At 55.6% G+C, this 12,494-nt stretch overlaps 1 protein-coding gene across 3 annotated transcripts; it reads left to right on the top strand.

Moving 5' to 3' along the window:
- Positions 1–732: 732 nt before the first annotated feature.
- On the top strand, positions 733–11,094 carry KIF7 (kinesin family member 7). 3 transcript variants are annotated; one of them, XM_086620269.1, is made up of 18 exons: positions 733–1,036; positions 2,140–2,340; positions 2,525–2,936; positions 3,696–4,227; positions 4,533–4,670; positions 4,816–5,043; positions 5,468–5,664; positions 5,944–6,050; positions 6,366–6,521; positions 6,867–7,069; positions 7,185–7,382; positions 7,626–7,751; positions 8,247–8,423; positions 8,700–8,930; positions 9,468–9,674; positions 10,057–10,255; positions 10,348–10,497; positions 10,709–11,094. In XM_086620269.1, the coding sequence occupies exons 1-18, from the start codon at positions 733–735 to the stop codon at positions 11,092–11,094; spliced, it is 4,152 nt and encodes a 1,383-aa protein (XP_086476395.1). The 3 variants fall into 3 exon arrangements, with proteins under 3 accessions (XP_086476395.1, XP_086476396.1, XP_086476397.1); XM_086620270.1 differs by having other exon boundaries at positions 5,465–5,664; positions 8,715–8,930; XM_086620271.1 differs by having other exon boundaries at positions 3,696–4,233; positions 5,495–5,664; positions 8,715–8,930.
- The last annotated feature ends 1,400 nt before the right edge of the window (positions 11,095–12,494 follow it).

The following is a 12,494-nucleotide window of genomic DNA, read 5'->3' as shown; positions in this document are numbered from 1 at the left end:
CTGTTGTCCCTTCCCCATGGTGATCATGGAGCTGCCTGCGAGGAGCAGTGGAGAATCTCACGAGTGATGGAGCACCACTTCACAAGTGGTTGAGTGTTTCACAAGCAATGCAGCGTCTCACAAGTGATGCAGCGTTGTCTCATGAGTGATGGAGCATGTCACAAGTGATGAAACGTTGTCTCACGAGTGGTGGAGCGTCTCACGAGCAATGCAGCATCTCACAAGCGATGGAGTGCTGTCTCACGAGTGCTGGAGTGTCACGAGTGACAAAACGTCTCACCAGTGCTGGAGCACCTCAAGAGATGCAGTGTCTTGTGAACGGTGGAGCACCTCACGAGTGGAGCGTTGCTTCACAAGTGCTAGAGCATCTCACAAGCGACGGTGTGTCACGGGTGATGAAATGTAGTCTCACGAGCAGCAGAGCATCTTCACGAGAGATGCAGTGTCTTGTGAACGATGGAGCATCTCACGAGTGACGGAGCGCCTCGGGAGCATCCCACCCCTTGCCCCCGACCTGCCGCGCCGCCCCCGCAGCCCACCCGTGCCCACCTCCCCACCCCACCGCAGCCCCACCGCCCGCTCCCTCCCGGGCCTTTCCGCCCAAGGGCCGCCGAGGACGGGGCGACCGAGCCCGCCGCTCCCCCCCTCCGCTCCGCGGCGCCGGGCGGAGCCGCCTGACGCCATCGCGCCGCGCCGGGCCGGGCCGGTCGCGCTCCCCGGGGCGGCCCCGCCATGGCGGCGGAGGGGGCGGCGGTGCGGGTGGCGGTGCGGGTGCGGCCGCTGCTGCCCCGGGAGGCGCTGCGGGGGCACCGGCCGTGCCTGCGGGGCGACGCCGCCACCGGCGAGGTGGTGCTGGGCCGCCGCCGCCGCTTCCGCTTCGCCGCCGTGCTGCCCGAGGCGGCGGGGCAGGCGGCCGTGTACCGCGCCTGCGTGCAGCCGCTGCTGCGGGCCTTCTTCCGCGGCTTCAACGCCACCGTCTTCGCCTACGGGCAGACCGGCTCCGGCAAGACCTACACCATCGGCGAGGCCAGCGTCGGTGAGTCGCGGCACCGCGCCCGCCGGCACCGCCCTCCGTCCCGCCGGCATCTCCCTCCCCGGCCCCGCCGGTGCCACATCGCCACCTCCCTCCATCCCGAGCCAAGCCACCGACGCCACCGTCCCAGCCATCCCCTTCAGCCCCCCAGCATCATCATCCCCACCCGTCTGGTCAGCTTGGCTCTCTCCGCCCAAACCCACCACCATCACCATCTCTGCCAGCCCTCCATCGCTTCCAACATCACCATCCTGGCCAAGTCTTCCACCCTGCCCTCCCTCTTGACCCTGCCCAACCCCACCACCTCTGCTGCTGTAACCACCCGCCATGGACAACACCTTCTCAGAGATGGCAGCGCATAGGTTTTCTTTTCTGTCACTGCAGGACAAGTGAGAGGACCATGTCTGGTCTGGAGGTGGTGGTGATCTTCCTAGGGCACCGCTACCGCAGAATCTATCAAATTTGTCCTGAAATAAGCCCTAAGGAGAGGGAGGCTTAGGGGGGGTAATTCTGTTAGTTTGTTTATGTGGAGGAAAGAGGAAGCCTTTCCCTCGTGGAAGTGCTGGTTTAATGGGATTATGATATCTTACAGAGGATGTACAGTAAATGTTTCAATCAGCTTTAATTCCATAGTTTGTAAACACTAACTTGATTCCCTACTTTCAGTCTACTTCTATTTTCAGTTTCCCAGTTTAGGCTACCATTGCCCCAAATCACACAAAAGCAAAACCATTTAAAATTCAGATGGCGGAGTGCTGTGGCCAGATACAAGCAGGCTAGAAGCATACAAAAAAAACCTTCTCCTCGGAGCTGGGAAAGGTTGTGGAGTTGTGCTGGCTTTCAAGGACAGTGTGCTGTAGCTGCAGGCGTGGTGTTTGCTACCTGCTGAAATGCTGACCTGCCTTTTCCTCTTGAGGAGGGACCGGAGACAAGCAGCATTGCTGGAATGCAGCACAGCAGTGGGATAGGGTTTGCCCCAAGGTCTTGTGGCTTAAAAAGACTCAGAGGGATATTTAATTTGGGCTGTGAGGGTTGAGCTGCGGGAGGGTTGTGAGGCTGCTCCTTTCCAGCTGACGTGTGCATCGCCATGTGCATCTCTCTGCCAGCGTCCATCAATGAAGATGAGCAGGGCATCATCCCGCGAGCCATGGCTGAAACCTTCAGGCTCATTGATGAGAATGACCTGATCGACTACACGGTCCGAGTGTCCTACCTGGAGGTGTACAAGGAGGAGTTTCGGGACTTGCTGCAGGTGGATACAGCCAGCAAAGACATCCAGATCCGTGAGGATGACAAGGGGAACATTGGTACGTGTGGCTGCGCACAGGCTCCCTTTTCTCCCCATGCCCGAGGCCAGGGTTGGGTTATCAGTGTGGAAAGCCAGTCTGTGCATGGCACGGTACAGGCAGGGCGATGGCACCAGGCTGTGCAGAGGAGCTGTGTCCTCAGGCAGCCCATCCCTCCCAGCCACAGCTCCCTTTGCCTTTGCAGTGCTCTGCGGTGTGAAGGAGTCAGAAGTGGAAGGGCTGGACGAGGTGCTGAGCCTGCTGGAGATGGGGAACACAGCCAAGCACACAGGAGCTACCCATGTCAACAGGCAGTCAAGCCGCTCGCACACCATCTTCACGGTGACCATGGAACAGCGGCGTGGGGCCGGCCGCCTCCCCCTCCACCACCAGCCCCCCTCCGTCCCCGCCTCAGGCCAGGTCCTGGTTTCCAAGTTTCACTTTGTGGACCTGGCAGGCTCGGAACGAATTGTGAAGACAGGAAACACAGGGGAGAGGCTGAAGGAGAGTATCCAAATCAACAGCGGCCTCCTGGCCTTGGGCAACGTCATCAGTGCCTTGGGAGACCCTCGCAGGAAGAGCAGCCACATCCCCTACAGGGACTCCAAAATCACCAGGTACAGCTGGGACAAGGACCCCATGCTCTGCACATCTTACGGACTCTTGGCCCAGCAGGAAGGAGGTGATGCTTCTCCCTACCTTCCTGTGTCCAGCCTGCCAGGTTGGGTGGCAGAGTCCCCAGGCTAGCCGAGAGGATCGTGCAGGGCCAGTTGTCCCTTCTGCTCTCGCACCAGGGCACTCTGACCAACTGCTCGATGGTACGGGGCCAGTTGACCCACTCTACCTCACAGGAGTTTACAGGTCTGCCCTCTATGCAGGTTTTTGTAGGGAAGCTTGAGGAGCAATGAGGCCAGGGTAGAAATGACAGACTAGCTCATCACAGTACTGCAGAAGACGAGGCTTGTGTAAGTCATGCTGGCTGAAGCAGAGATGGGGTGTCAGCGTGGGTTATCCTGCCCCTTCCTGCCTGGCAGTAAATAAAAAGAGCTTTCAGTAGGCTTGTTTGTTGGTCTGCAGTGAGTTTTTAGTTCGAGCAGGTGGCCTTTGCAATCTCCAACAGGTTTCTGTGCAGCACATGCCTAGCAGTGATCATAGCATTGGGGAGCAACCAGCCTCAGGATTTATTTGGATCGAAACTTGCCGTAGTCCAAACTGTTATTCCTTATTAATCATTCTGCAAACTTTATTAGTGCTGAGTCAGCTGCAGAGAGAGAATATCATTTTCCTTAGGCTTAACCTCTGAAAAGCGTTGGAAACTTTCTGGTTCCTGCATTATTTTGTATTTCAGCTATTTTAATCGCTGTGCTCTTCCCTAGGATCCTGAAAGATTCTCTGGGGGGGAATGCCCAGACTGTGATGATAGCCTGTGTCAGCCCGTCTTCCTCCGACTTTGATGAGAGCCTCAACACGCTGAATTACGCCAGCCGGGCTCAAAACATCCAGAACAGGGCCGTGGTGAACTGCCACAAGGAGACGGAGCGCGTTGAAGAGCTTCACCTGCAGATAAAGAACCTGCAGAAGGCGCTGGAGCAGCGGCACCGCTCCGAGACCCGTATCATCAACCGCTCGGCCGCCGCCAAACGATGCGCGCCGGACCCCACGGCTCGGCTGCTGGCGGAGTGCGCGCATTACCGGACCTGCACCGACGCCGCGTACCGGCTGCTCATGGAGCTGCAGGAGGACAGTAACCTGACGGTGGAGCAGATCCTGCGGGTGAAGGAGTGGCTGTGCACGGTGGAGAGCGAGAGGAGTGAACTGTCCTCGGCCGGGCTGGATAGCGGCATCGAGAGCACCTCCGTGGAAGACCAGAGCACCGAGGCACAAGGCTCAAAGCTGGCAAAAGCCCAGGTAATGGTTGGAGTGTTGCAGCTCTGAGTTTGGGTTCATCTGATGACCACTGATTGCAGCAGCCTCAGCAGGACGTGGTGGAAGGGTTGGGAGAGAAGGAGAAGCAACCTGGCCAAGAGGCCATAGAGAGGCAGAAAGACATCCTCCCAGCAGGCAGGGAGAGGCTGGATTCAGCTGTGGCTGAGATGTATTTAGCAGGAAAAAATCTGAGTCTGCAGAGCTGCTGTGCCCTTGCAGGGTCCAGCATGGGAAGGGAAGGAGGAAGGTGGATGCTGATGCTGCCTCTTTTTTATTTTGGGCGACAGGTGAACACCGAGAAGGGGTGTGAGTCCATCAAAGACGAGCAGGTGGCCAAACTGCAGAGGCAAGTGGAGCGCCTGGAGGAGGAGAACCGTGATTTCCTGGCTGCCCTGGAGGATGCCATGGAGCAGTATAAGCTGCAGGTATTTCTGGGCTCTGCTCTCTTTGTAGGGACCTGCCCTGCTTCTCTGCTTCCTTCCCAGGAAAGCACAGGTCAGCTTCCAAGTTCCTCTCCAGCAGGTCTGGAATCCATGTGTACATAACCACGTTTTTCTCACTGCTTCCTAGAGCGACAAACTGCAGGAGCAGCAGGATAAGATCTCAGAGCTGCACGTGCGCTTGGAGATGGCAATGCCAAACTTGTGTGTGCCAGGACTGCTGGAAAACCTTCACCTGGTGACTGCCAGCCAGAGACCTCACACGGCCCCACTGGATGCTGCCCCATCCCATGGCCTCAGCGGGGTTCCCTCGGGGCTCCTTCCCATGGAGCAGAGCGGAAGAGCCCTCTGCAGGAAGGTGAGGGTGCAAGTCTGTGCCGTTAAGGAGCTGTTGCCTTTTCACTTGGGTGCCATCCACCATAGGAACTGCTTTTTTCTCACCATTGAACATGAACCTTGTCAGGGGTGTAGTCTAGAGACTGTGTCCAGTGTACGCATCCAAAGATTCACAACTCCGGAAAAAACAGTGCAGCTTCAAAACTAAGGCTTTTGCTTCGATGTTATGGGCAGGTCCCAGATTTGCTCAGCTTCTGAGCAGCAGAAGGCAGGAGGGCTGGCAGATGGGTTTAGCAACACACCAGTTCTGCTGAGAACACGCTCAGCTCCATTTTGTGGCTTTTCTTTGTGTCTAGCTGTGACGCCCAGCTGAGAGCCAGCTGCTTTTTCTAACACCGGCTCTCACACAGCATGTTTCCTCTCTTTCTGATTCTCTGCTCTAGCAGCTCAACAGCAACCCCTCCTTCCAGGAGGAGGACCCAGCAGGCTGGCACCTGAACCACACACAGCGCCCAACCGGCAATCCAGAGATCAAAGATGCGGTGCTGAGGAGGGAGTTCAGCCAGGACTCAGAGAAGCTGGCAGAGCTGTCCTCAGGAGAGGAGGAGGAGTGGGAACAGAAACGGTCTCTGTCGCAGCGCCGGTGAGTTGAGGCCGTCCCAGCACTGTGCAGTGCCCTGGCTGTGGCATGACCTGACTGTCCCACCTCTGCATCTCAGCTCTCATGTAGGAGCAAATGCTGCCTCTGGGGTCACTGGTTCTGCTGAGACAGCTGCCTTCTCACTGGGGAGCCAATGACCATCCTTCCTGACCACAGCTACTGTTTTGGCCTCCATCTGAAGCCTGTGGATCATCAGAGTCCTTACTGGGAACAGCTCTGGCAGTGCCCAGACCCAACTAATTAATTTGCTGCTCCTTCTAGAAATGGGATCCAAAGCTGGAGCAAGAAAGAGATTTGCAAGTTGAGCGAGGAGCCGAGCAGAGGCCATGCCCCTTCGATTCAGGAGGAACAGCTCGAGCTGTCAAAAGGCAAGTGGCAACTGTAGCTTGTTGGACAGTCTTCCTCGGGCTGGTGGTCTGCATGGGTGCTATTGATAGGAAGACAGCTTGTCCCACCTGGATGGGCCCAGAGGACAAAAACGGAGCAGATGACAGTCTAGCTGCTTTTGTTAAGGAGAAATTTGAACTGCTGGTGTCTGGCAGGAGCTGCGTGTTTTGGTGGAAGCTGTGGGTGACTCTGGGAGATGCTGTGCCAGTTCTTGGCTACCGATCTGAGGTTGGATTGTCCTTCTGTCACCCGTCTGCTAAGACAGAACCTTCCTTACCTGGGAATCTGTGTTGCAGAGGTCTGCAGGAGGCAGGAGCCACTGCTTAGTCCCTGGGAGCGTCTGCCAGGGAAGGACTCCGAGTGGAGGCTGATGCAAGCACAGCAGAAGATCCGAGAGCTGGCTATCAACATCCGCATGAAGGAGGAGCTGATCACGGAGCTCATTAAGACAGGTGCAGAGCTGCTGGTGGGAACGTGCATCCATTCCCTATGAAATCTCCTCCTAGTTGCGATGCTTGGTCTCTGCTCCCATCTTCACCTTCCCTTTCTGTGTTGCCTGTGCCCAGTCCCTTCCCCTGTAGGCAGCAGAGCATTGTTTCTCCATCTCTCTGGCTGACTGAAACCCTTCCCAGTGGTTTCTCCCCAAATCCCTTCCCCAGAGTAGCTGAGGGCAAGGGAACATTCAGTCTCTGGAGCCCAAAATATGTGAGGAGAGAGAGGAAGAGTCTTCCCTTGGAAGGATCCTGTCTGCAAGGGAAGGGGGCCCAGAGGTCACAGCGGAGTGGGGTGTGTTGCAGGCAAGGATGCCCAGGCTCTGAACAAGCAGTACTGCCAGAAGATTGGTGAGCTGGAGCAGGAGGCAGAGCAGGTGCGGGCAGAGCTGAGCGACAGCCAGAAGCAGCTCCAGGAGCTGGAGGGCAAAGAACCATGGGACCCCGGGGAGAAGCACAAGCTGCAGGAGTACCGCACGCGTGTGGCAGCCGCCCAGAGCAAGGCACGGGTGAGCAGGGAGGGCTCTACCTGCCCAGGGAGGTGGGCAGAGGCAGAGTTGGGGCATCTCTGCAATGGGCACGCGGGAGACACCGAGCCCAAGGGCAGCTCTTGCCCTCTGGCAGGTTCTGTGCAAGAAGAAGCAGGCGACAGAGAGGCTGGTGTCACTCTCGGCCCAGAGCGAGAAGCGAGTGCAGGAGCTGGAGAGGAACATTCAGCTGATGCGGCGGCAGCAGGGCCAGCTGCAGCGCCGGCTGCGGGAGGAGAGCGAGCAGAAGCGGCGGCTGGAGACGGAGGTGAATAAGCGGCAGCACCGAGTCAAGGTAGGAATGGGCAGGAGCAGCTGTGCTACTGCAGTATTTGTGAGGACAGCGGTGGGTGGGCTCTGCAAGCTGCTGGCAGACAAAGGCAGTTGTGATGGGGTCTGTGATTGTCTCGGAGGGCTGGGGATGGAGAGAGCTTTCTAAGAGTGTCCAAAGAGCCAGCAGAGAACATAACCTGTCCCTGAGCCCCTGGCTCTAGGGCAAACAGCAACCAGCCTCTCGTGGCTGCTCCTTCCCATACAGGAACTGGAGCTGAAGCATGAGCAGCACCAGAAAATCCTGCGCATCAAAACAGAGGAAATCGCAGCTTTCCAGAGGAAGCGGCGGAGCGGCAGCAATGGCTCCGTGATCAGCCTGGAGCAGCAGCAGGTACAGGCAGAATGAATCTGCTGCTGCCTCCCTATTCCAAGGGGACTGCTGTGGCAGACTGCTGGTTGATGGGGGAGGCCTAGAAGCAGGGGCTTCAGCTTGAGATGGGACATAACCCATCCTGATTTTGAAGAGGACAGTCCATAGTATCACTTATATCTAGTAGCAGAGGACTTGGATCTCATCTTACCCCCAGGACCAGGATCTCTTCTAAATCTGAACATTGGTAGAGAAGCTCTGAAATCTTCTCTGTCAGCAGAAGGGTAGTGGGAGATGCGGCTCCCAAGGATTCCTTGGCAGGTGGGGATTTAGCTCAGCTGTGCCTCTTGGAGGAGCTGGAAGGATACAAGCAGTGAAGTCTGGGCCACAGGGGTTAGCAGAGATGGACTCAACACTCTCACTCTGATCTCGACCCTGTTGCTCCTTAGTCTAGCAGTCCTGAGCATTGCTGCTCTCTGCATGCATGCACATGCCCTTTGCTTCTCCTTCCATTAGAAAATTGAGGAACAGAAGAAGTGGCTAGACATGGAGATGGATAAAGTTCTTGAGCAGCGCCGGGCCCTGGATGAACTAGAAGATGAGCTGCGGAAGCGGGAAGCTATCGTGGCCAAAAAGGAAGCCCTGCTGCAGGAGAAGAATGGCCTGGAGAGCAAACGGCTGCGTTCCAGCCAGGTAGGACAGGAGTGTAAGTCCTCAACCCCTTGTTTGATTTCCAGCAGAGGTGGGAGACTGGAAGACCTGCATCTGGCACAGGGCTGCACATCAGCATGAGGTGGTGTTGGGAAGCAGGTAGCAAATCTGCCTCCACAGGAGAGCCTGCTTGTGGTGTGCCTCTGAGCTAGGTGGTTTGATAGCCCTTGGCTTAGTGGGGTCGGGCGTCATTTGGCTTGTGGAGGGAGTGGAAAGGAGCTGGGAATCTGACTTGCCTTTAGAGCAGATCCCCTTGAGCATGTTCTACTGCAGGCCCTGACAGATGACATAGTGCGTGTGTCCAGCCGCCTGGAGCACCTGGAGAAGGAGTTGACTGAGAAGAATGGGCAGCTGCGTCACGGCAGTGCCCACGACCAGCAGAAGATCCGCCAAGAGATTAACAGCCTGCGCCAGGAGAAGGACCAGCTGCTCAAACAGAGGTTGGAGCTTGACAACAAGCTGCGTCAGGGCACTCTGCTGTCCCCAGAGGTACGTCTTGGGCTGGGCTGCTCTGCTTGCAGGAGCATGAGGTAGTAAGAGAGAAGTACCTGAAAGGAGGTTGCAGTGAGGTGGGTGTCAGTCTCTTCTCCCAAGTAACAAGTGACAGGACAAGAGGAAACAGCCTCAAGTTGCACCAGGGGGGGTTTAGATTGGATATTAGGAAAAACTTCCCCAAAAGAGTTGTCAAGCATTGGAAGAGGCTGGCCAGGGAAGTAGTGGAGTCACTGTCCCTGGAGGTGTTTAAAAGACATGTAGATGTGGTGCTTAGGGACATGGTTTAGTGATGGACTTGGCAGCATTTGGTTTATGGTTGGGCTTGATCTGAAAGGTCCTTTCCAGCCAAAATGATTCTATGATTTTAAGTAAAGACCTGAGCATGGGGTCCTTAGCAAATGCTCCTCCACATCCCTAAACTGTGTATATCCCAGCTTCTTGCCAGCACTACTGAAGTGACAAGGGAGATCCAGGCAGGGTGAGACAGAGCAAACCCTTTGCTCCCTAGTAACTGCAGCTCTTCTCTGGCAGGAGGAAAGGATCTTGTTCCAGCTGGATGAGGCAATTGAGGCTCTGGATGCAGCTATCGAGTACAAGAACGAGTCCATCACGTGCAGGCAACGAGTCCTGCGGGCCTCAGCCAGCCTGCTGTCCCAGTGTGAGATGAACCTCATGGCCAAGCTCAGCTATCTCTCCTCCTCCGAGACCCGAGCTCTGCTCTGCAAGTACTTTGACAAGGTGGGAGACAACTGCCCTCTGTCCTGGTGGGAGCTGTAATATCTGACCAAACTCTTGTTTTCCTTAGTTTCAAGCTTTTTGCCTGCCTCCTACTGTGCTTTTGCCCTGTAAAGTCAGGCCACAAAGCCACATGGATCCCCACCTGTCCCAACACCTGCAAAAGAGACTTAACTAGTCATAGGATGCATGGATCCCCACAGTGGCCCTGCTGCATCAGCTCAGCCACATGTTGCTGTTCCCTCTGTCAGGCACCTGTGACATCCTAGAACTACTAACCTTCGTACGCTGTACCAAAAACTAACTTGATCAGGCTCAGTGGGGAAGGAAATCTTACCAGGCTCTGAAGGAGCCGAGACATTCCTTGCTCTTGGGCCCTGGCCAGGTGGTGACGCTGCGAGAGGATCAGCACAGGCAGCACATTGCCTACTCAGAGCTGGAGATGCAGCTGGAGGAGCAGCAGCAGCTGGTGTACTGGCTGGAGGCAGCAGTGGAACGCCAGCGCCTGGAGATGGACCGCCAGCTCACCCTGCAGCAGAAGGAGCATGAGCAGAACATGCAGTTACTGCTTCAGCAGAGCCATGGTAACCACCCAGCTCCCCACACAGACAGCAGTGGCACCACTTTTGCTTTTCACAGGGCTTGCAGCTTGAAACAGCCTTGTTTTCCCTTGTAGAGCACATGGATGAGGGGCTGGCTAGCAGCAAGCTGCAGTATGAGGCAAGGATTCAGGTGCTGGAAAAGGAGCTGAGCCGTTACATGTGGGCAAACCAGGAGCTGAACCAGAGGCTGGGTAACATGAGTCTCCATCCTGGACAGACCAAAGGTGAGAGGAAACCCAAGCTGGGGCTTTTCTGTTCCTACCGAGTTAAAAGCAAGGGAGTTTAAAGTCCTTTCCCTGTCAGCGAGAGCTTGGAGCAGAGTCGGGAGCAGCGCAGGTTGTTGCTGGCTTTGAGCAAGCTCTCTACAGGCATTGTCTGTGACCAGAAGAGTAGAGATCCCAGTACTCATCTCACTGTACCCCCAATCTTTCCCAGCAGGGATGGAGAGAAGCATTCATGGAGCTGGAGACAGAGCTCCCCCTGCGCTTGGGACCTGCGAGGAATCCAGCCATGGGGAACAGCCCGTGCCTCCGGCGGTCGCTGAAGAAAGCCATCGAGTCAGGGATGAGAGCAGGGACCTGGTGCACGCCCCTTTACCATCGACGTGGAGACGTTCCTCTCTGCCCAACGACAGCCCCGGGGACTTTCGGCAGAGGGATGCCGAGCACGTGCTGAGAGCGGGGCAGTCCCACGAGGTGCATCCGCCACGGTGCCTCGCTCCTGCCTCCAAGCCCCGCCGGGAGCTGCGCAGAGCCAGCCTGAACGCCACCGCAGTGCCTTACCACCCAGCAATCATAGACGTGAGGAAAAACCCGCTCTAGACATCGGCTCAGCGCTTCCATGGCACAGGGCAGGGAGGAGCAGATACTGCTGACGTGAGCTTAAGAGCCTTCCTGTCCCTCAAGCCAGCCTGGCGACAAACCTGTTACATTTCAGAGGCCCGAGGAAGAAACAGATGTGACTTTTCATCATAAGGGAAGTAGGCATGTAAGGTGTGGGACCACCAGCCTATGTTCTCCACGTTGCTGCCAGTCTAGACAGCACTGACTGGACGCCTTTCCTCCTGCACCCTCAGCGGCTTAAACACTGGGAAGTGGGAGACACCTCCCCCTGTCCTCTAACACTAAAACCTGTTTACAGTTTGGAAACCTCTGCTGCAGGGCTTGCTCAGCCCTAGCAGCCTCTGAGGGAGATGCTCTGCAGTCCCGCAGAACTTGTACATAGATTAATTTTTTTTTTAGTACCTTCAGTTTTTTACATTTCTACCATAACTTTTCTAATAAAGCAGAGTGAGTTTTACAAAGCAGTCACTTGTCAGAGGCTCCAGTTGTTCACTTATTCTGGGTAGGTAGGAAAGGAGTTGTATTTAAACCTCACTGCATAGGAACTCGGCTGCTGTCACAGTGTTGCCTTAATGTTTAAGTACCTGCTTTGCAAGTGCTTACAGCCGGAGCTGGGAAGCTTCCTGCATTGAGTTGCTGCAGGAAAAGCATCTCCAGACAGCAGCAGAATTGTCTGAAGCATCCAGGATAAAAGCAACCCTGGTTCGATGCCATTTTCTGCTCTAGCCTATAAGCTGCTTTAAGCAGCATTTTCTTACTCTTGGGAAAACGTCCAGTCTGGATGTAAGGGGGATTAAACACAGTCCTGCAACTTCACACTGACACCATCCACCTTGGGGAGGGGACAAAAGTTTAACTCTGGCAGAGCAAGAAATGAAAGCCCAGGTATCTGCTTTAAGAAAGGCAAGGGGGAGAAACAGCAGCTTGGCTGCCTGACCCCAAGAAGCAAGCCACTGCTTCAGCCCGAAATCATGAGGAACACAGCTACCATGACTGCCATTTGAGGAGTAACATACACCAAGTCAAAAGCCAGCATCTGAAGCAGAAACCACCTCATGACCTTCCTCCTACATACTTGATAATTCCTGTAGAGGTGTGGCTTTGAGGGGGGGACATTGTGGAGGGCTCTAGATGTGGCTGAGCTGCACAAGATTTAAGTTTCTGCTGTTGAAAACAAAGATCTTCAACAGAGAAAAGAATCTGTCCTACTTGGAAGTAAGTAGTAGTCTTGGAGCTCTCTACTTGTGTATCAACCCATATCCTTGAAGTAGGTGCAACCCTCCCACAAACATAACAGTCACTGGTAAGCACACCATTCCTCCTCTCTTGGCAGAAGAAAACTATCAGCTTTCCTGCAACAAATAGTGCTTCCAGGAAAC

This window comes from Tauraco erythrolophus, chromosome 14, assembly GCF_009769465.1.
Source record: "Tauraco erythrolophus isolate bTauEry1 chromosome 14, bTauEry1.pri, whole genome shotgun sequence".
NCBI classification, from domain to species: Eukaryota; Metazoa; Chordata; class Aves; order Musophagiformes; family Musophagidae; genus Tauraco; species Tauraco erythrolophus.
Note: the sequence above shows the minus strand (reverse complement) of the source record. Positions and strands in the feature narration are given on the sequence as shown.

What these genes read in the sequence shown, in the direction of transcription:
- KIF7 (XM_086620269.1), top strand. Translation starts at nt 733, where the DNA reads ATGGCGGCGGAGGGGGCGGCGGTGCGGGTGGCGGTGCGGGTGCGGCCG. An exon ending in AGGGACTCCAAAATCACCAG is followed by an intron (nt 2,937 to 3,695) that starts GTACAGCTGGGA and finishes GCTCTTCCCTAG; the next exon opens with GATCCTGAAAGATTCTCTGG. An exon ending in ACTGCTTCAGCAGAGCCATG is followed by an intron (nt 10,256 to 10,347) that starts GTAACCACCCAG and finishes TTTCCCTTGTAG; the next exon opens with AGCACATGGATGAGGGGCTG.